Source organism: Ceratotherium simum, chromosome 11 (assembly GCF_057802395.1).
Source record: "Ceratotherium simum simum isolate JZ-2026a chromosome 11, ASM5780239v1, whole genome shotgun sequence".
NCBI lineage: Eukaryota > Metazoa > Chordata > Mammalia > Perissodactyla > Rhinocerotidae > Ceratotherium > Ceratotherium simum.
Window position 1 is genome coordinate 21,357,595 of NC_141910.1, and position 23,642 is coordinate 21,381,236.

The 23,642-nt window shown below is 36.4% G+C and overlaps 1 protein-coding gene across 2 annotated transcripts in view; it reads left to right on the plus strand.

Annotated features, from left to right (window-relative positions):
* The window catches only part of PELI1 (pellino E3 ubiquitin protein ligase 1), a 55,413-nt gene extending 34,203 nt beyond the window's left edge, over positions 1-21,210 (plus strand). For both annotated transcript variants that reach the window (XM_087436661.1, XM_004435625.3), the window contains 6 exons: positions 7,427-7,566; positions 10,315-10,444; positions 13,449-13,550; positions 17,738-17,935; positions 18,031-18,219; positions 18,791-21,210. In XM_087436661.1, coding sequence (XP_087292787.1) covers positions 7,496-7,566; positions 10,315-10,444; positions 13,449-13,550; positions 17,738-17,935; positions 18,031-18,219; positions 18,791-19,357 — 1,257 coding nt within the window. In that variant the 5' untranslated portion in view covers positions 7,427-7,495 and the 3' untranslated portion in view covers positions 19,358-21,210. The remainder of the gene's footprint in view (positions 1-7,426; positions 7,567-10,314; positions 10,445-13,448; positions 13,551-17,737; positions 17,936-18,030; positions 18,220-18,790) is intronic.
* Positions 21,211-23,642: the final 2,432 nt, after the last annotated feature.

Below are 23,642 nucleotides of genomic sequence, written 5' to 3' on the forward strand. Positions count from 1 at the left end.
ATTAAATGCGTTAATGTATGTCGAGTTAGTATATGGATTTCAGTTCTAGCTCTGCCAGATACTACCTTTTGGCTTGAACCGGTCACTGGCCTTTCTTACTGACACACTCAGTTCCCTTATTTGGAAAATGGAGTTAATAAGACTTTCTTACCACATTCACAGGGCTTTTGTGAGGGTCAAATAAAATAATCTTGTGTGAAAGCACTTTGCTAATTAACATTCTATGCAAGCACAAAATAGACCTTAATCCAAGGTTGATTCAAATTGACACCTCTTTTTTTTTTTTTTTTTTTTTGTGAGGAAGATCAGCCCTGAGCTAACATCCATGCTAATCCTCCTCTTTTTGCTGAGGAAGACCGGCTCTGAGCTAACATCTATTGCCAATCCTCCTTTTTTTTTTCCCTTTTTCTCCCCAAAGCCCCACTAGATAGTTGTATGTCATAGCTGCACATCCTTCTAGTTGCTGTATGTGGGACGTGGCCTCAGCATGGCCGGAGAAGCAGTGCGTTGGTGCGCACCTGGGATCCGAACCCAGGCCACCAGTAGCAGAGCGTGCGCACTTAACCGCTAAGCCACGGGGCCGGCCCCTGACACCTCTTTTGATTTAAAAGGATTCCCCCATGCTTTCCAAAGTGTGCTTTTAATTTTTCTAGGTATGGGTCCCCTTGGTCAAGAAGATCTTTCTTTATCTGGCTTCCACAGATTAGCCTTTCTCTAAACATCAGGCTACCCAGCACTGGCCTTATAGCTACTTCTATGGCCACCCCAGCTCCAGTCTCTCCTTCAACCACTTGAGAGAGGTTGCTACAATATTACAATATTTTAAATGCACAGAAATACCAATAATTAATCACCATCAAGGTAAGATGATAGTTCTCCCTTTCTCACTCCCAGCCATTGCCTTCACTAACACAAGGCTTAGTGATAATAACCCTTTAAGACATCAGTATGATGATGTTAGTAAGCAGACATTTGTTAAATACTTTACTATGTGCCAAGCACTATGCCAAAAATAGAGGAAATTCTCCTCCTAAAAACAAATTGTCATCCCCAATTTGAGATTAGAGCAGTGTTTCTCATAGGGTGAGGGTGGGAAGGGGGTTAGGGGGTGGGAAGGTGAGACATTTTTGATCATCACAACTAGAGGTGCTACTGGCATCTAGGGGGGGTGTTAAGGCCAAGAGTGCTGCGGAGCCTCCTACAATACACTGGCCACCCACCCCGCAATGTCAAAATGTCAGTAGTGCCAAGGTTGAGAAACCCTAGTTTAGAGGAACAAATACTGTCCCTGGGAAAGATGTTCATTGCTTTCTCATCGGTCTGAAATATGTTATCCCTGTGGGTGATAGAATATCAGCATGTCATTTGGCTACCCTCAAGGGGAGGCTGGGAGTTTGCCCAGGGGGTGCTCTCTATCTTGGGAAGGGGAACATGGACTTCACTTCCTCCACTGCCTTATTGAGAAGCTAAAAGTCACTGACAAAGTAGTAACCTCATACTGCTACTGCTGCACCATTGTTTCTCCTATCCCTTCTCTCCTTTTCTGGAAAAATGCTGCTTATTAATCCTGCTGATGATGAAAGAAGGAAGAAGATGATTAAATTTTCACTCTTATCAAGAAACTGCTATAAATGGACCTCCCTTCAGTCATCAGCTAGCTAACTTGGTTTCATAAAATGGCTCTACCACAAATATACCAAAACAGTTTTTTCTGTTTGAGTCATCCTTTTGAAATCAACCACAGGGAAGCTCTAGTGTAGATGGAAATCTGTTTTATCAGAGATAATATATGCAGTCCACATTATATTTTTCACCATAAAGAAGCATCATAACATTTTCATGTTTTAAAACATTTTCCCTTTTTTTCTCAGCACCCCTTTGTGCCTACTCACTTGCTTGCCAAAATAGAAGTGTTCAAAAGGTTATGTAAACATCTATGAAGATCTGTTTTGTCCCTTGCTTGGTATTTGTTTTGCTTCTTTTTATTTTTCAGGGCAGGAATTTTGTACTTGTGTTTAGTAGGTAGTAAGCAAAAGGCTGTGTGCAATGTAAATAATAAAAGAAAAAATGTGTTATGTTGAGGGAGAAATTTGGACAAAGATTGATTTCCCAGTTTTCCTTCTTTAGGTGAAACTAACAATTATGTATTATAGAAAGTCCTTTGGGAAGACTTGATATGAAAACAATTGTACTTCATTGACCTTTAAAGAATAAATGATTAGAATGTTGTGTCAGTCAAATTAATGAGACTATTTCTAAGAAATATATATTTTATGGCTGATTTTTCATGTTTTCCCAGCCCACACAGAAAATAACACTATTCTAGAATATATTTCTTTAAGAAAATTTGTTTAACTTGGGAAGGTCCCTGCTGATGAGAACAACATGCTTAATTTTCAAGTATCAAGCAGAGCTTCAAAGTAATAGATATTATAGAAAACAGCTTTATTATCCTAGCAGATTTTCTCTAGAATTAATGGTGCTGTTTCATGTTCTTTGTGCTAGATCACATTGGGGTAGGGCTGAATATGTGGAGTCAGACCAGCTAACTTAATTGAATACCAACAAGTGGGGCCAGTAATTGAGGCATTCAAATATACTTTAGGTACATACCCATTTCACGTTCTCAAGTGCATGACTTCAGGAATTGATTTTGAAGAATTCTATATCTTATTCAGATTTTAAAATATAGAGAATAGAGAGAGAAATTGAGCATGAGAGCACTATCTAGCTAACTGGGCTTTTGTGAAAGATTCTAACCTATTGTAAAGATCATGAATCTTTGTTCAGAACACATCAAGATTCCAACAATCACCTATCATACATGTATTAGAATTGCAATGAAAGGTTTCAGGAGAAGTAGCTATCATGGCACACTTTATTCATAGTTTAAGAATGCCAGTTATATATCTATTGATGATATGCCATTTTAAATTTAAGAAAACTGTTTATCTTGCATCATTTAAATGTATAAATAACCAATACTACTAAAGGGTTTTATTATATGGTTTTAGATTATTAAATACAGAAATAGAAGCTAAGTTTGAGTGTGTTTCTGTGATTGTAACTTTGATATCAGTGATAAAACATCCCAAGATCAGGCCTTCTAAGGGACCTACGTAGAGTAAGAATAAGTATAATTGGAAATATATTGTTTTTCTTGGCTAATTTGGCCAGGGGCTCTAGAAAGTATAGAATGGTGGGTAGGTGCCAACGCTTCTCTAATTCCTTGTCAAAGCTAAAAATTGTTGCTTTTGCTATAGAGGCAATAGGACTAAATGTATAGGGCTATATGCACATTACTTATAAATTCTTATGTTAGGACCAGATGGTCTCTTACATTTTTTTCCAGCTCTAAAATTCTCTTCATTCTGCTTTAGTTCCTTGATTTTTAAAGATGAGGAAATAGACAGCTTTGTTCAAAGAGAGCTAGAACTAGAACATGGACTGATACTTGCTAACCATGCTATATACTAGTGTCAGCCAAATATGGGCATTCACATATCACTTTCAGATTTTTGCCATATCTGTGTACTTACTAATACTATTTGACTTACTTCTTTAAATAAGTTTTTTTAAAGGAAATTTTTTGCTACTATAAATGGAAAACTGTCACTGCCTAAAAATAGAAAGTAGCTCTAAATAGGAATCCAAATCAAGACAAAGCAATGTTATTAAAATTTAATTTAAAATTTAAATTTAATTAATTCTTGCTATTAAGTTTTTAATTCTTGCTATTCTTGGTCAGAAATGTGTCAAAGCAATGTTTTCACGTTTGATGGCAGTACCTTAATTGTCTAATAAGAAAAGCACAGTTAAAGCCTCTAATTAAGCTTCTGCTTAGCTTTTTAAAATGGGATGCTTCCTTAGAGGAGAAATGAGAGGCCATAGATACATATTTATATATTACAGTATGATTTAATGTAGATCAGAAGATCTTGTTACATGGAACCAAAATTGTTCTTTGGTTAATTTAATTTTTCTTAAAATTCTTAAATTTTTACATTGGAAGTTTTAGCTTCACGTCTGTTTCTTTTTCTAATTGGGATATTTGATCAGTATAGTTTATTTTACTTAAGTAAAGCATTTCTGCACAAGCCTAATGTCTCACAATTATCGTGACATACCTATATATTGGTTTCTGTAACCTTTGAACAATCTGATGAATTAAAATCTGGTCATCAAAAGCAAATTTCATCTGGGGAGATGAGAGGATTTTATAGTGTATTTGAATGTAGGAAATGTTTTTCTTAAAATAGTTCTTAAGCATGTTTCATTTCTTTAAAATAATTTAATAAGCTTTTTTTTAAATTTACCAACAATAAAAGTTAGTGTGTTTGTCTCAATTGCTGGTCTAAATGTGTATGTCAGTTACAAGGGAGAAAAAGGGGTCAAAATGGCTAAGCCTTCTCCCTTTACTTGTTTTGATTCGTTGGGCTACAAATCTTGTGTTACCTTCTCTCGAAAAGTGCCTCTATACAGGCTGTATTTCATTGTACTGTAGAAAAAGACAAGTAGGATTTTTCGTTCTGGAGTTTCCTATGAAACCTACTGGTGAAAGTGTAAAACCAGGAGACTTTTATGGATTAGCTAGTAAGAGTTTTGTTATGAAACCTTTGTAACGGGTCTAACAGGAAGACCAGGGAGAGACTAGATGTAGGAAATACCTGGTCCCATTAAACTGCTGATGAATAGACATCATAGTATTGTGGGGATTGTTTATTGTAGTGATTTTTCTGGCTTATCAGAAGTGTTAGTCTTTTGTTTTTCATGCTTGTGTCAAATTTATATCTTGTAATTAAACTTTTTATTTTGAGATAACTGTTGATTCACATGCAATTGTAAGAAATAATACAGAGAGAGATCCAGCCTGCCCTTTACTCAGTTTCCCCCAGTGGTAATATCCTGCAAAACTGCTGTAAAATATCACAACCAGAATATTGACATTGATAAAGATACAGAACATTTTCATCACCACAGGGGTCCTTCCTGTTGTCATTTTAAAACCACACCTACTTCCCTCCTACTCCGATCCCCTCGTTAACCCCTGGCAACCACTAATCTGTTTTCCATTTCTATAATATGTCATTTCAGGAATGTTATAGAAATGGAACCATTTATGTAACCTTTTGAGGTTAGCTTTTTCTACTCAGTATAATTCTTTGGAGATTCATCCATGTTGTTTCATGCATGTACCAGCAATTTGTTCCTTCTTCTTGCTGAGGGCTCTGCCACAGTGTGGATGTACCACAGTTGAATCATTCACTCAGTCAAGACATCTGGGTCGTTTCTAGTGTGGGGCTATTACAAATAAAGCTGCTATAAGCATTTGTGTACAGGTTTTATATGAACATAAGTCTTCATTTCTCTAGGATAAATGCCCAGGAGTGCAATATGTAATTGTCTTAAATATTTCCTTCACGTGCATTTGGAACCACATCAGATAGTGTTATAATTTTCACTTTGACCTTCAGACATAATGTAGAACATTCAAGAAAAAGAAAGTGTATTGTGTTTATCTGTATTTTTACTTGCTGTGTTCTTTCTTCCTTTCCGATGTTCCAAGATTCTTTTCTTTTATCATTTCTTTTCTGCTTAGAGAATTTCCTCTAGCCATTCTATCAGTAGATCGGATGGTGACAAATTTTCTTAATTTTCCTTCTTCTGAGAATGTCTTATTCCCCTCCATTTTTGCTGGGTATAGGATTCTGGGTTGACAGTTCTTTTTTTTCAGTGAAAAAAAAAAATGCCACTTCCTTCTGGCTTCTGTAGTTTCTGGTAAGAAGTCCACTATCATTCTAATTGCTTTTCCTTTCAAAGGTAAGGTATACTTTCTCTCTGACTGCTTTCAAGATATTTTCTTTGCATTTAGTTTTCAGAAGTTTAATTATGATGTGTCTGGCATGGGTTTCTTCAGGTTTATCCTGTGTGGGATTTGTTCAGCTTCTTGAGTCTGTGCTCTTGTTGCTCTTTCCAAATTTGGTTAAGTTTTCAGCCACTATTTGTTTGAGTACTTTTTCAGCTCTGCTTTCTCTCTCCACTCTTTCTGGGTTCTAGTGATACAAATGTTAGCTCTCTTACTGTAGTGCCCTAGGTCCATGCCACGAGGCTCTGTTCTTCCCCGCCCTACCCCCCACCAGTCCATTTTCTCTCTTTGTTCAGATTGGGTAATTTCTATCTTTCAGTTCACTGATTCTTTACTATGTTCTTTTCATTCTGCTGTTAAGCCCATCCAGTGAGATTTTTATACCTTCTTGTTCTTTGCCAAGACTCTGTTTTCTTTTTCCTCTGTCCCAAACATGTTTGTAATTGCTTGTTGAAGCATTTTTGTTATGGCTGGTTTAAAATCTTTATCAGATAATTCTCTCATTTCTGTCATCTCAGTTTTGGCATCTGTTGATTATCTTTTTGGATTGTTTTAAATCTTTCTAGTTCTTGATAAGATGAGTGGTTTTCTGTTGAAACCTGGACATTTTTGCATTATGTTCTGAGACTCTGGATATTATCTAAACCTTCTGTTCCCACTGGTTTTGATGACACTGTTTTGGCAGGGGGATTGGGGGTGCCTCCTTGTTACTGCCTGGAGGACATAGAAGTCCAGATTCCCTACTCAGCCTCCATTGACATCCAGGGGAAGGAGATCCTTCTTTACTGCCAGGTGAGGGTGGAAGTGCAGGCTCCCCATGTGGTCTCCACTGATACCGCTAGAGTAGAGGTGGGGGCATGTTATCAGCCAGCAGGGTAGAAGTCCTGTTTCCCTTCTTGGCCTGCCTGACACTACCCTGGTTGGGGGGTTGGGCCTCCTCATTATGCCCTCATGAGGTGGAAGTCTAGGTTCCCCACCCGGCTCTTGCTGATGTGGGTGGGGGTGGGGCCACAGTATTTTCTGTGGTGTTTGGCTGCAGTAGAGTAGTTATTGTCAGAAGTTTTCTGTCCTGCTTAGGCTGCCCCTTTCTTGTTCCTTTGACTAGAGAGAGCAAGCTTTTGTTGTTTTTTTTGTTTTTTTTTTTTTTGTCTCTGCCAGTTGGCATTTCCAGGTTGCTGGATTCTTCAGCTCCAAATCTGGGATATCTTAGGCAAAAATTGGGCCCTGAGGTCCCTAAGTGGTCTGCCTTATCTCTGCTTTTCAGATTCTTCTTATGTTTTATATATAATGTCCGGAGTTTTTAGTTGTACTTAGTGGAAATAATAGGGGAAAATACATCTACTCCATCTTCCTGGAAGTGGGAGTCCCCAAATTTACATTTTTAATCTGTTTAGACAGTCGTACCAAATATATAACCATTACTGGGGAAAATGTCACATACTGTGTATATTATGTGATGCTTTGCATAATATTGTGCTCTTGAGGACTGCTAGAAAATAAGATCTTTATTTAAACTGAAATTCATTGTTCACATTATTAATGAAAACTTTTCCCCTCTAGGAAATAATGCAAAAGGTGTCCCAAGGCTCCTGACCAGTGAACAAAGATTTGAGAAAGACAGCCAAGCTCATGTTTTCTCCTGATCAAGAAAATCATCCATCCAAAGCACCAGTAAAATATGGTGAACTCATTGTCTTAGGGTAAGGTTTCTCCATCTGATGACACGTAAAATTTAATAATATATAGTAACTTTGACATCTTGGTTAAAAGTATTTTTTTTAGCATTTGTATCCTACCTATTTCTGAAAAGGATTTAAAGCTGCAGGGTAATATTACCAAATCAAGAAACTCTTTTAATTCTCATTTTTATGCCATCTTGTCAGGTGCTCAAATACCGCATAAACTTTGCCTCACCCTCACCCCCTGAAAGGACAAAGCTTCTTAAGGATGAAATGAAAAATGTATTTGTCTGAAAGTCACATAATCATTTCATTTGTCTTCCCTATGCCATCTTTTAGAAAAATTTGCCTCAGCTGACTTTACCAAAAATCCCCTTCCCCTTTAGGTCATTTCTTCTGGGTTAGCATTTATTTGTTCCTTTGCCCCTCTGAAGCGGTTGTTGTTTTGTGCGTATAGTCCTGTACTTTGTGAAACGAGTTGTACAGGCATAAGGATACATGACTCTGAAGCCCAGGACCTCGCTGCTTGTTTGCTTCAAGAGTCATCTATCCATACAGCTCACACAGACACAATCTAAAGATTAAATAAATTGAAATAATGGAATCATCTATTCTTCAATCTAAACTTGCCATAACTGTCAAAACAGAAGCACAATATTAGTCTAACTAGAGATCTCAGAAACTAGAAATTGCAAAATTTGCAAAAAAGCAGCTCTAAACATTACAGAATCAGGCCGGGACAAGTTCTTGTTTAAGTGAGAATGTATCCGTTATTTCAGATGAGAGAGTAAGAGAAATTGGGGAGGTAATGTGGAGTTATTGAGCTTGACTGGAAGTCAGGAATCCTGGATTCCAGCGCTTATTCCAATACTGCTCACTGTATGACCTTGGGCAAGTCACTTAACCAGTCTGGGCCTTAGTTTCCTCCTCTGTAAAATGACAATTAGATAAGATCATCTAAGGTCCTTTAAGACTTAAAAAATTTTTTTTCCAAACACAGAATTTAGAAGATCGTAAACTTAATATAGTAACTACAATATTACAACTTCAAATCACATAGATTTTAATGTATTAATGACAAACAGTTTTTAACTACCAAAAACTATTGCAAGTTAAATTCCTCTAGCAGGAAATTCGAGTCATTTGAAGACTAGAATTTCAAATTTAGTATATGGTTTAAACTGCCTCTCCTAGCCCAGCAGTTTCTCAGTTAATCCTTAGCAATAGAGTTGTCTCTGTATCTGGCACTTGATGTCTTAAAATGCAAATAATGCTTCTTCCCACCCCTCTAGAAGGAGAAGTGAAGCTGGATACGGTTGTCAGTTTCGTGCTGTTGCTACTTACAAAAGAGCTTTGAGCTACAGGAACACAATGTGGGAATAGAGAGCATATCTCCAGAAGAGAAACAAGTCATGTGACTCTTCTGGACAGTAGTGGGGGGCAGTAGTGAGGGGCAGTGAGGAACCCCACAGTGAGACTAGTGGCCACACAGCCTAGAATAACAAAATTAATGTATTAGCTGAGGGGCACTGCTCTGAACTTTTAGCAAGGTTTGCAAGATTAGCAAGGGCTTTCTCCAGTAGAAATGAGTGTTTTATTTTTTTATAAAGGATCAGTATAATTTCTATAAATGGTAGTCTTTGAGTAAACTCCCTTCTATTCCTTGTCAGCCATTAATGTAGGCCATTTTACAATCACATTCTCCTCCAGCCTCAAAATTGTCCCTGTTCCCTGCTTCATTTTCCCCCAGGTTGACCAACTATATGTAAGAGACCATCAAACCAAAGATTTTTTCTGGGTGTTAGGGATGCTGGGGGTCTGTGAATAAGGAGAGATTATTATTAAGCTACTGCTCATGCCATAATGAAGCAGTAAAGAATGAAAAAAAACATGACAAACACCTGGATTCAAATTCTGCCTTTGCCAGTGTCACTTGTGTGACCTTCAGAAAATAACTTAATTCCTCTGAGGAATAACTTAATTCCTAACCTGTAAAGGTGGAGAGTGATGCCAATCTCAAAGAGTTTTTATGAGGATGGATTAAGTGAGATAATATATGGGATAGAACCCAATAGTGCCTAGTACATAGTAAACACCCAAATGTTCTGTTTTGAACTGTTTTCCTATTAGTTCAGTTGCTTACCTTCAGGACATGTATATATGTTATCATAGAGAAATGGTCATAACGTCTCAACAACAAAAGTATGTTTAACTACTACTTAGCAGGCATCTCAGTTGGACAAGTTTTGCCAACATAATGTGAATGTGTATGTGTACATTTAAGATAGCTGAGACTTAACAAGTCTAAAACATTCTATTTCGAAAGTGCAGCTATTTAAGATGTTTGGTTCACAATTAAAGGAGATTCCATTTTAAACAATTCATACCATACTTTTAAAGATTGTATTAGCACATGCAAACATTCACCTTTAAAAAAAATTGAATGAGTCATAAGGAGTCAGATATGCTATTAATCAGCTCTTGAGTATCTTGAATAAAAGAGGGAAGAAAAATATAGATAACTCAAAGCTATGTATAATCCAGAAGGTACTTTTCTGTGACTTGGAATGTAGCCAAAAAGAATCTTATTTTGTTTCACACTCAGCAGCTGCACTGGGGGTCAGTGATTGCTCAAAGGAATTTGAGATACTTATAATGTGCTAATAGATAAGTAATCGGGAGTTGATATTATAAAGCAAAGTAAAGCATTTGTTTTTAGAATTGTGTGGTTCTTACAAGAGATCACCTAAACTTTTTTTCCCCCATCAGGTATAATGGGTCTCTCCCAAATGGCGATAGAGGAAGGAGGAAAAGTAGGTTTGCTTTATTTAAAAGACCTAAGGCAAATGGGGTGAAGCCCAGCACTGTGCATATTGCTTGTACTCCTCAGGCTGCAAAGGTAAAAAAAAAAAAAAAAAAAAAGCTAAATAAATTAACTTGGAGAAATTGGAAGCCTTGTACATGTTGTGTATATTCTCTAGCATTCCCTTCACATTGTATACCAGAAGTTTCCTTTTTGTTTGGGTGGGAGAAGATACTTTGGAGACATGATGTTTGAAGGGCTGCCATATAGAAAGAAGGGCCTCAGACTTTTGTTTTATGACAAACCAAGATCAGTGGGTGGAAATTAGAAGGAAACATTCCCTTTTCTTATTAAAAAAAGGTGGGAGTGGGGCCAGGGCTTTACCTGGTATTAAGAAGTGTGCGGCTGTCTGCCCTGAGAAGTAGGGAGTTCTCACTGTTACTGGAGGGACCTCACCTGGGCTGGGCAAGGAATGCAGTATTATATAATAATAAGTGTATTCTGGTCCTAGAAGCATGTTTGGATGAGGTCATTTTTTTAACTAAGGGTCTTTATCAAAGATTCTATGGATGTTCTTGTTTTTATTTATTTTTTGTTTGTTTTATGACTCAGCTTTTAGCATAGCTTGAACAAAGTAGACCTCAATAATTATTAAATTGAATCAAAGCTATGAAAGCAAATACTCAATTGTATCTACAATATAACTTCTCAATCTCCTGGCCTATATAATGCTTCTAGCCCCTTTTCCTTTCCCTACCAAAATCTCCAGAAGCCAGGCCACCATTTCAGGACACTTGGGCTTTTCCCAAAGTGATAGACAATTAGGCGGAATTTCAGATCTTTGCATTTCTCATAAATCCCTCTACTTTTAATTTTATAACACAGACTGAATTTGATATGTGATGAGTGAATAAAAATTACAGCGAGTTCCTTGACTTCTGGAAGTACCTGTATCTTTAGCTAAGCAGCCCTAAGATGTGTATTAATATTATACCATCTGAGGTATAGCTTTGTAAGTTAAATAAACGAGAGACAGAGAAATTGGCATATGATGCCTTGTTTTAGGTCACAGCTCCACTCCCTGAAGTTAATTGCATTTTTGGCTTTGAGGGTGGTATCTAAAACAGAGTCCTCACACCTTGACTAGGCCTCCTCTATTATTATTTGAAAGCCAGTGAATGTAGAAAAGGGATGATTTTTTTTAGGTGTATCTTTTAACTCCTTTTCAGAGACGGGATGTGCTAAGCAGTTGGTGGAAGTGAACTGCTTATGGATCCAGTCGTAGGAGCTTCTTTCCAGTATCTCCCCACAGGAGTGCTCTTGGCATTTTGGGGGTGCCAGCTTTCTTTGTGCAGGACTGTCCCATATATTGCAGGATGTTTAATATTCTTGTCTCCACCCACTAAATGCCATTTAAGCCCTCAAATCATTATGACAGCCAAAAAACGCACTACATATTTCTAAATGCCCCTTAGACAGCTAATACTACCTCTAGTTGAGAACCACTGTCATAGGGAAAATATTTCTAATCTCTACCTTTATAATGTCCTACTCTGTACCTCGCATTTTTACTGTCATGCTCCTAATGTTTTTATTGTTAGCTCCTTTTCATCTTTACTAGGCAACAAGAATCTTAGGGATCAAAGATTGACCCTTTCCTCTTTCAGTTTTGGAGGACTGTGGTAGTGAGGTCATGAAGAAAACTCATTGTTTAGTCTGGCAGTCATTTGGGATGAGTGGTTAATCCCTGCCTTCCAGTCCAGTGGGAACTTAACTTGACATAGTTCTTATTCTCAATCTAAGAGTAGGTTTTAAGAGCGAAAAAACAGGGATTACAATCTCCAAGTACACAAAAAACTGTTTTTAAATCTCTTTAGCCATTAAGAATTAACTTCCAAAATACTGAGCAATTATTTGATTGAAAAATCAGTTGCTTAGTGCTGAGTTAAAGCAATTGTAGGTTATAAAACCTATAAAACAATTATATAATGTTGGAATACATGAATGTGTAGGAAAACATGGGAGTCATCTAGACTGCATTCTTGAGGTTGGATACCTCTATGAAGAAAGAAGAGTAGGGAGGGACATGTAAGCAGCCTTGCTTGTATCTGTAGAGTTTAACAACTTTTGAAAAATCAGGAGCAAAAATGGCATTTTTAAGCTTTGATAATGCCGGGTAGTTAGTTTAGATAATGCCCACATGCTTGTTTATTCTCTTCATATATTTGAAAATTTCACAGTCTTAAAGTTGTTGTTTTAAGGCTTTATCTATTACAGGTTAGCTACAAATTGAAAGCAAGTAACATTTTATAATGTCAAAGTTCTAATTAAGAAGCTGTTTTTTCATTTAGCCTCTTTACTATGTACAGTCATTCTTTTGTGTTTTTGTATCTGTTTTCCTTTTACGCAACCTATTTCCACTTCCTTTCTGTAGGTTTTTCCCCCCTCTGATATTATCTTCAACTCATGCACATAGAAAACGCCTGAAAACAAAACTGAAAAGTTCTTTTTAGCAATATTTTTAGTTTGGGATAGGTCAGAAGTACAGTCATAAGCATTATATCCATTTCCTTTGGTAATGTTTAATCATTCTATGAATTTTTATGTATCTTGCCCAGCATGTGGCAAATATTTGTCATCTATAGAGTCACAGAATGGTTAGGAAAGCAGTTAACTCTGCTTATTGGTTAACTGTAACTCTTCGAGTTACTTTAAAAATAAAATTCCTCTTATTCTGCAAAATTTTTATTTTCTCCTTATCAGAGCAGTACTGAGGACTGTTGTCAGTTTCTACATGGGATTTGGTTTTGATTACTTTATAATTTAAAATACTTACAAGGGAGGTCCAGATTTTATAGTATTTTTATACTATGAAATTGTGTTCTTACTCTATAACTGCTTCAAATTATTCTTCTACACCCCAGTCAACTTGAGAAACTACTGTCACAGCTGAGGTTATGTGAGAGTTATTAATCTTTACCAGAAATTTCAAGGGGAAAATATGTCAGATATGTGATTACCTTTCTTTTTTTTAATGAAAAGATTATCTGATTTGATTGACCTGCCAGCTAATTTTTGCTATTAATCTTTTCTTTCTTAGGCAATAAGCAACAAGGACCAGCATAGCATATCATATACCTTATCTCGGGCCCAGACGGTGGTGGTTGAATATACTTATGACAGCAACACTGATATGTTTCAGGTATTATAACATCTGAATTTTTTTTCTTGAAAAACAAAAAAATTAAAAACCTGTCAGTAACTTTTGCTGTCATCAGATTAAGGATTATCATATTTTAATAATGTATTTCATTAAAATATATATTGATTTCTAAACCTCATATATAGAAGTCAGCATAGCATGATTAACAGATAGGCTCCGAAATCAGAATTCCTGATAAACCACCACTTAGGCACTCTGTGCCTCTGTTTTTTTCTTCCTGTGAAGTGCAGATAACAGAACTTCCCTCATATGACTGTTAGGAGGCTTAAAAGTGTTAGTACATGTAAAGTGTTCTGAGCTGTGCCAGGTAGCTGGTAAACACTTAGCCGTTAATAATAACAATAGCTATGATAATAGCTCTGTTAGCTATTGTTATCCAAAAAAGGAACTAAGGAATATTCTGCACACATTTATGACTTTTTTTGCCACTATTTGTCATCTTCCTCTCTAGGCAACAAAATACAGGCAATTTCCAACTGTTCATATCATATATGTGAAATCAAACTTGCTTCTCAGCACATATTTATTTGGTCTAAGCTACTGGTGCAGTACAAGTTTTTTTTCCTCTCATTCTTTGTACTAATCCAGTGCTGATGTTTTGATAAACTGATAGATGATAGAACAGCCAAACCCAAAGATGTAAACAAAATTCATGATATCTTTTCCCTTAATATTGGGTTTGGTAAAGCCCTCAGCTTTTTTAAAACAAACTTAAATAGGACATAAAGTACCTGATAATGTTGTTGTTACAGTTATTATCCCAATTACTTTTCAGTTTTTCTTTATTTTACAAGATTAAATGAATGTGAAAAGGCCTGGAGTAATTACAACAAATAGCAAAATATTTCTTTGAAGTCATTTGCTCCCTCCCAGCACGTTTGATGGAATACAGTCATGTGCTGCATAACATTTCAGTCAATGACGGACTGTGTATATGACAGTGGTCCCGTGAGATTAGTACCATAGAACCTAGGTGTACAATAGGCTATACCATCTAGGTTTGTGTACACACACTCTATGATGTTCACACAACGACAAAATCGCCTAAGGACACATTTCTCAGAATGTATCTTCGTTGTTAAATGACGCTTGACTGTACTGAATTTTTTAGAATAGTCTCTATAGTTAATATTAGAATGTGGATATTTATTTATGTCCTCTTTGCTTTTACCAAAAAATTAAAAGTAAATAACGTCCTTAATGAAGATGAAGTTTTGGATCTTAATGAGAACCTAACACAAGCTTTAGGATGATTTTTCACATTTTATTTTACTGACAACCAGTTCAAATGAATGTGCTTAATTAGCTTTTTTAAAAATCAAGTTGCTGCCTAGATATTTGATCATAGACTGGAATTTTAGTTTCAGAAAGTACCTTGTATTTATTTGTTTATCCCTTATCTTTTGTCAATAAAGTTACTGAAATCTTGTGAGTTAAAGATTACAGAATTAGTTGGGGGCAAAATTGGGATTAAACCAGGCATCCTGCATTATGGAATAGTGTCTTCACCCTCTTATGAAGGTCCTTACATAAGTTGTAACACTTTTTGTTTTCTTCTTTTCATATGGGAATAGAGAGTTTTTCCCAATATAGTAAACTGATTATACCCTTTCTACAAGCATTATACCTATGGAAAATCCAAACATTTCTACATTTAAAAAAACCTGAGCTATATCACAAACTACCCTGGTAAATTAGCCAGTCTTTGAGGAACTGGTTTCATAAGCATTCTAAGATTGCCTACCTTCTAAACTGAACAAGAACATTTATTATTCGATCCATCAGATATTCAGATTCCAACTCTGTGCATTGCTTGACACTACGAAGTAAATAAAGGAGACATTACAAGTTGATTACACACATAGGTGCTACACTGATGGTCTAAATGTGAAGTACAGGCTTCTGAATGGGTTGAAGAAGGGTAGTGCCTTTTTATCTGGTCCTTTCTTTATCAAGTTGAGTAGAATTTTGCCAGTCCAACTAGTAGAAAGGCGTTTTGACAAAAGAGGTGGCAAAGAGGTACACAGTGTGGTAGAAGATTGATGAATAAGCTACTTGTCGCTAAAAAATACTTTTTGTGTGAACAGAAATAACAGGAAGTTAGGCTGGATTGGTAGACGGACTCCAGTTGTGAAATCAGTTTCTAATTATTATCAGAAATAAGAAACTAACAAGTTTGGATAGGTTTTTAATGGGGGTGAGAGAGAATGACATGATAAGATCTGTATTTTTAAAGCTAATAGTAGCAATAAGAAAGAAGAGGAATTACTAAAATTTATCCTAACAAACAATTATATTATATCCTAATGACACACATCTGATCACAATCATGTAGATTTTTTTCTCTTTATAGATACTTAAGATTTCTTCCTTCTTACCTGTCATTACCAATATTGCTTTGATATCTTAAATTTTCTCCTTCGAGGCCCAGATCAGATATCAGCTCTTCTGGAACCATCTCTCTTCCCAAATAAGTTCTGCTTCTGAATACCTTGATTCTGAATATCAATCCTCAATCCAATCCCTGGCTTATACCTTTTGGCTCTAAAAGAGCCTTTTATTTTTGGAAATATTTTTAGTTTCAAAGGTCTGAGACCATTTTCTTTGGATATCATTATCTTTTTTTTTTTTTTTTTTTAAGATTTTATTTATTTTATTTTCCCCCCCAAAGCCCCAGTGGATAGTTGTGTGTCGTAGCTGCACATCCTTCTAGTTGCTGTATGTGGGACTCGGCCTCAGGATGAACGGAGAAGTGGTGCCTCGATGCGCACCCGGGATCCGAACCCGGGCCACCAGCATTGCAGCGCGCGCACTTAACCACCAAGCCACAGGGCCGGCCCCTGGATATCATTATCTTAAAAATAAGGAAAAGGGACATCCAGTATTACATTTGTTAACCAACCAATTTCCCCCTAAAACTATCCAAACTAAATAAAGACTTTATACTTGATGACAGGACAAAAACTCTGAAGAGTTTTATCCAAAAGTGTGCTGATAAGGGGAATTTTTGAGGTTCAACTATGCAAAGAATGACTTTTAAGAGTCATCATCTTTGTAGAGAGTCATTATTTTTTCTCGGTACCCACATTCTTCAATTTTATGATATTACTTTATAACAAATACATTAATAAACCGATCATTTTTAAATGTTTACTTCAAAACCCTGTGACACTTGTCAGTTCTGTCACCTGTTCCACTGATTTCCTTTTTTCTTTTCAACTTTCATCTTTCAAAATGAAATTAATTTATTTACTAGCTGGCACCTTTGAAGATATTTTTAATTCATTGACACCTCACCCACTAGAACTCTTACATGGGAACCTTGTCTCTGAAATATGGCCAAGAACCAGCAAGAAAATAAAAAGGCATAGAAAATTAAATCTAAGCATAGAAAATAAATGCCACGTAGGCTGTGCATGCACTGAAATTCCTTTTCTCTGCTCCCTGGAGAATCCCTTAGGCTCTCACCAAGACCCTGTTGAAATACTGTTCTTTGAAGTTTGGTTATTTAATTTGTCAACCCATAGTAGAGTAAGAGTAGCTGGTTAGAGGAGGGGTATGCGGCTAGAGAAAGTATGCCCAACAGCTAGAAATGATGGCTGACAACCTGACAGAAAAGACACAAGAAAATCTATGAAGAATACATAAGACCTCAAAGCAAGGCTATGTAAGCCCTTAACATAAGGATTAGTGTTCTTGTACACCTTTATAGCATGTGAAGACATCACTGCCTTTCAGCTTAATGTAAATGGAATTCATAGTGTAATGTCCTGGAGTCATCATAAAAGATTTACTTATATATTCACTATATTCTGTGAAAGAAGGTAGTAGTAATACATGGTAGACATATTTCCATCCAAAGGAGTTAAAAATAAAATCCACAGCCATCTAGAAATCTCAGCCATCCTAAACTCGTCATTCCCTGAGGGTTTCATATATTCTGGGTCATAAATTCCCACTTAATTCTGTGCTCTTAGTGATTATTACATCAGAGCAAATCTGACAGATTAGTTTTCAGGGGTATAGATGCCCCCAGAGTTAAGTGTGGTAAGTTTAAGGTTTAGAAATTTCAGAAGCTTAATGATTTCACCTTATTGTGCCTTTCTTGAATGGATTTTCCACTGTGTTCCTTTGAATGGGTTTATAGATATTTCTTTTTCCCTTAGATTGGTCGGTCGACTGAAAGTCCCATTGATTTTGTAGTAACTGACACAGTTCCTGGAAGTCAAAGTAATTCTGATACACAGTCAGTGCAAAGCACTATATCAAGATTTGCCTGTAGAATCATATGTGAACGGAATCCACCCTTTACAGCACGGATTTATGCTGCAGGATTTGACTCATCAAAAAACATCTTTCTTGGGGTAAAAAGCTTTTTTCCTAAATGATGCAGTTTTCATAACCACTTCTATTTCCAAATTACAAATAAATGGAAGCTCACTATTCTTATTCCTACTAGGAGAAGGCTGCCAAATGGAAGACATCAGATGGGCAGATGGATGGCTTGACCACTAATGGCGTTCTTGTTATGCATCCGCGCAATGGGTTCACAGAAGACTCCAAGCCTGGAATCTGGAGAGAAATATCAGTGTGTGGAAATGTATTCAGCCTGCGTGAAACCAGATCAGCTCAGCAGAGAGGAAAAATGGTAAGTACTGAGATGTATCTTGTTATTTAGCTACAATAAACACTTAGGGTGATTTGGACTGAATGCATTACATATTCCCCAAAACTCTTAAATCTCTTGCTAACACAGAGTACTACTAAGTCTGACTATCAAACACTGACTATTAAATACTAAACTAGAGGATAATACTTTAATCTTTCTATTAGGACACTAAAAATTTTATTTTTTCATATTATGTTAATGTATTTTAAAACCTAAGCTTTCCTAAATTAAACAGTACTCTGTGTCTTTTCTACTCATATCTGTATATCTTTGACCATGATATTTATTGGAAATAATAGACTTACTTACTAACCAGATGTTTTAATCATAAATTGTCTTTACTATAAGCCTGAAAAGAAATATGTTACTGCTCACTATTTTATCCTTGATTTTCAAATTTACGTTTTCATAACTGTCATTGGAGTTTCTTAAATATTTAGTAACAAACATAGGAAACTCAATTCTTGAGTAAGGAGCACATAAGAAAAAAACTCATGTAAAAATTCTAAACATAGTGATGAATGTATTTTTTGATTCTTGTTTCCTCTAGGTGGAAATGGAAACCAATCAGTTACAAGATGGCTCATTAATTGACCTCTGTGGTGCAACATTGCTGTGGCGTACTGCAGAAGGCCTTTCCCACACTCCTACAGTGAAACATTTAGAAGCTTTAAGACAGGAAATCAATGCAGCACGACCTCAGTGTCCTGTAGGGTTCAACACACTAGCATTTCCTAGTATGAAGAGGAAAGATGTTGTCGATGAAAAACAACCCTGGGTATACCTAAACTGTGGCCATGTGCATGGCTATCATAACTGGGGAAACAAAGAAGAACGTGATGGAAAAGATCGTGAATGTCCTATGTGTAGGTCCGTTGGTCCCTATGTCCCTCTGTGGCTTGGATGTGAAGCTGGATTTTATGTGGACGCTGGCCCTCCAACCCATGCATTTAGCCCATGTGGGCATGTGTGTTCAGAAAAGACAACTGCCTATTGGTCCCAGATCCCACTTCCTCATGGTACTCATACTTTTCATGCAGCCTGTCCCTTCTGTGCACATCAGTTGGCTGGTGAACAAGGCTACATCAGACTTATTTTCCAAGGACCTCTAGACTAATAAACAGTCGTCCTCCAGGACTGTGTTATAAATTTATAAGCTAAGTGAGTTGATTTTCCAACCTGTTGTCCACGTCAGTTTCTCTGCTCTGGTCGTTTGCATTAAGATGAAGAATTTTTTTAAACATTTATAATAAATAGTAGCAATTTCTCAGCAAAAATCTGGGAGACGCAAGCAAAGGAATTTCCAAAAGTACCAGACTTCTGAATTCTGAAAATATATTTTGAGGAGAAAAAGACGTAGTCTGATTTGATGATGCCTTCATTTTAGTGTTTTTGAATCACCCATCCTCAGTGTTGAAAAATTGTTTTGTATAACTGAGGGTACTGTTGGTTCAAACTATGTAAGTTTACAGTTTGTTGCAAACATTGTAAAATACAGCAACATGTATATTAACTTTTTTTCTATTTATCTTTATTATAGAAAATATCTTAGAATGTTCTTGATCGAGTAGCATGGTAACGATGGTGTCACACTCCTGGTGTGAGTGGTAGTTTAGCAAGCATAGCTCAAGGATTTGCAAGGTTAGAAAGAAGGACAAGAGAGCCTCTCTCCCCACCCCCATCTAATTATGGAATTTGGTAAATTAGAATACTTTATAAAACCAAATTCATATTAATTACCATTGTGTAAGAGGTGTTTGTTTTTAACCACATTGAAGATAATCAGGAAAGGTTTTTTTCCTTAATGTTTCTCTTGAGTGTAGTACTATAACAAAAACTTAATGCTAAGAAACATTTTATATGCACCTTTAAATATGCAATTTAATCTAGATTATCTATTTTTCTCCCATGATAACTAATCTGTTTTTAGTATCAGCAACATTTGGCAAGTTTATTTTTTAGATATAAACTGTGGTTCATCTGTTCACTGTTTCTAGAAAAAAATCATTTCCATGAGAAGAAGCGTAAATTAACAAGAAAGGAAAGTGACTTGATTTGCTTTTAGAAAAAGAAATGCTTAATTAATTAACTGTTCTATATTTGGCCTTATCCAGGCTTTAAGAAATCCAGAGAGATATAAAGGGTTGAATGACAATAGTGCCCCCTTTTTTTAACCTAGCAGACCAGACTTAACTGTGGGCTTGAATCCTAAAGAGAGTTGCCACAGTGTGACTCAAGGAAATGTTTGGTTGGCAGATAGCACCAGTGACAGCAGAGTGGAGGGACATATTTGTATGGTCTGTTCATTCTCTAATTCTAATAAAATCTTTTGCTCTCAGAAGCAAGAGAAAGTTTCTTCTTCCTCCCTTCCCCCCACCTTTTTTTTAATGCACCACAAGGAAAGTATAGACAGTTGCACTACATGAAACCCTTTGTGACACTTGTAGAAATCAATACACTTTTAGATTAGACAGAATCCTTTTTTAAATCTCTTGATTTGTTTTCCTTTAGTTCGAAAAGTTGTATAATACTTAATTGACTAGCAGATTTTTATATGTGGTAGCATAGCTTTAATTTATCCTATTACAACGCTGTTCTGAATTTTCTTTTGGTTAAAAAAAAAACAAAACCTGTTGCTTAGAAGCCATGAACTATTTCATTTTACTTAAACTTGTCAAAATTTCCTTGTTTTTAAAAATGATCATTTGGGTTCACTCAGGAAATGCATGTCAGGAAACTTGTGTTATAAGTTTACTAGTTGTGATGTATCAGTAACTGCTGTTAGCCCTTTTTCAAAGAAATATAATTGATTTTGAAGTTTTCTAGATTGTCACATGCTTTGTGACTAATGCAAGGAAACCAAGTCCTGTATTGTATTTGTTCTAGTCATTTCTATTCAGGCTATATATTGTAGTTAATTTTTATTTGCAATTAATTTATTCAAACTAAGTAAATACTTTTCAAAATAGATATTTGAATTTGTCTCTGTGAGTTCGTTTTTGCATAACTGAGAATGAGAAACCAGAAGTGAAAACTTGTGGACAAATCTACCCTACACTCCAAAAATATTCACTTGAAATAGATGAGTTTGCATTTAATGTAACACTTTAAATCTCTAGCTCTCTTGGGAAAGCATCTCTTACTTATTAATAAAGGAACTTTGTTTAGTGGTTGAATAATTGAGGCCTTTTTCTAAGTTAAGCCCTGCTAGAGAGTTGGCTCTTTGTAAGTTGCATACATAGACTGTTTAAGTAGTGCCCGTGAGACCATAAAAGGTTCATGTTCTTCCCAAAGTGTCTGAATCCCTGCCTTCGTGGGGTTTGTATTCTAGTGGGGAAGATAGAAATGAACAGGAAAAAAGATACAGTATGATAGTGAACGCTGCTGAAGGGACACACAAAGCAGAAAGGGGAGAAACAATGTCACGTGTGATGCTCATGTGTGGAGGGTTTGCACTAAAGAGGAGAGGGCAAGGGAAAGCCCCACTGGAAAGCTGGTATCTGGGTAAACATCTGAAGGAGCTGAAGGGAGTAGCTACTTAGGAGAAGAGCATTGAGGCAGAGGGAACAGCAGATGCAAGGGTCCTCAAGTAGAAGTGTGCCAGGAATATTTCTGTAGTAGCAAAGAGGCCAGTGTGGCTGTGGCATGGAAAGGGGAAGAGGAGTAGGTAAAGCAACACAGGTTAAGTGGAGGGCCGCCCGAGACCTGGCTTTTATTCTGAGTGAGATGGGGGCCATTGGAGGATTTGAAGCAGGGGAGTAAAATGATCCCATTTATATTTTAGTAGGATGCAAATAGACTGAAGTGGGAGGAGGGGGACCAGGCAGGAGACCATTGCAGGAATCCTGGAGAGAAATGATGGTGACTTGGTTCAAGTGGTGGCAGTGGAGCTGGTTTGAAAAGTGACCAGAATCTGGATATGTTTAGAAGGCAGAGCTGATGATATCTGCAGGCAGATCAGATATGGGTATGAAAGAAGAAAGAGGAGTCATGGATGACTTGGCTCAATTAGCCGCAGCAGCTGGAAGGGCAGAATTGCCGTCTATTGAAGTGGAGATGATTAGGAGAAGAACAGTTTGGGGGGAGGGTGCACTGGTTGTGGAATCAGGAACTTAGTCTTGGACGTTAGATTGAGACTCCTATTAGATGAGATATTTGCCAAAGGTAAACTGTCTCCACTTTTTTTTTTAACTGCTGTCAAAGTTCTTAACCACTATGATCAGTGTTCTCCATACAGCCTATGCAAGCTTAGAAACAAAAGTATTCCTCCTGACTAATGGTGAACTTCCTTTCATTGAAATAGAGTTGGGACACCTCTCATGTTTCTCTCTTTGCTTTGGCTGCCCTCTGAGGAAATGAAGTTCTGTTTTCAACTGTAGTTAACTTCCTTTAGCCAATGTGTTCTGATATAGTTTTTTGTCCCTCACTCATGTACACCTTTTTCCTTGGCTTTTGCCTTTTTTAAAAAAACGTCCTCAGTTTTATTGTATCTTAATATTTTGCTGCTTCAAATCCTTTCTGGCAGTGGCAGAGCACAAGTTGTGTTTTGTTTTAAAAATTTTTTTTAAACATTCAAATGTTTATGGAAAACAAAGAATTCTTGAACTTATTTTATAAGTCCAGATTTTAATATCCAGCTTCCCTTAAGGAAATATGCCTGTATTTGATAATTTTTGTCAGCAGAAAATTGAGTAAATAAGATCAAAAGAGTTTTCCTAGTTGTAAAGTATCACGTTCAAACATTCTGTTAGAGGATATGATGGGAATGCTGGTTTGTTTAGGTTGACGTTGGATTGTAAATCCAGCTATGTATGTTAAAGTTAAACCACAGCATAAAATAAATTTCTCATGGGCAACATTTGAGTGTTCAAGCACTGTTCTAAATGCACCATTCTAAGTATATTACTATATTATTTAAAACTTAAAACAACCCTATGAGATAGGAATTATTGTCTTCATTTTACTGTCGAAACCAAGCACAGCAATGTCTAGTAACTTGCCCAAGGTTCACATAGCTCATAACTAGAGGAGTAAGGATTTGAACCTTGGAAGTCTTGCTCCATAGCTGTGTACACAGGCACCACATTTTGCTGCTTCCTTTTTTTTTTTTTTTCCTTTGGAATTTGAAGTCTATATATCACAATTTTTAAAAAGTGATTTCAGATGCCTTACAAAAATTATGTAAGGCATAATTTTGCTGATTATACTGATGACACATCAGTAGCAAAAGTTTTTAAAAGAACAAAAGAAAAAGTTTGGTAGTATAACAAAATCAGAGAATCAGAAGTTGCATGAGTACACGAATGGATTTAATGAAGGCCTGTAAATTTGCTAAAGGTGAGTCAAATGAATTTAGTGCAAAGGTGTTTAGGAGATTATTCAATAAGGGGAGCATGATCAGT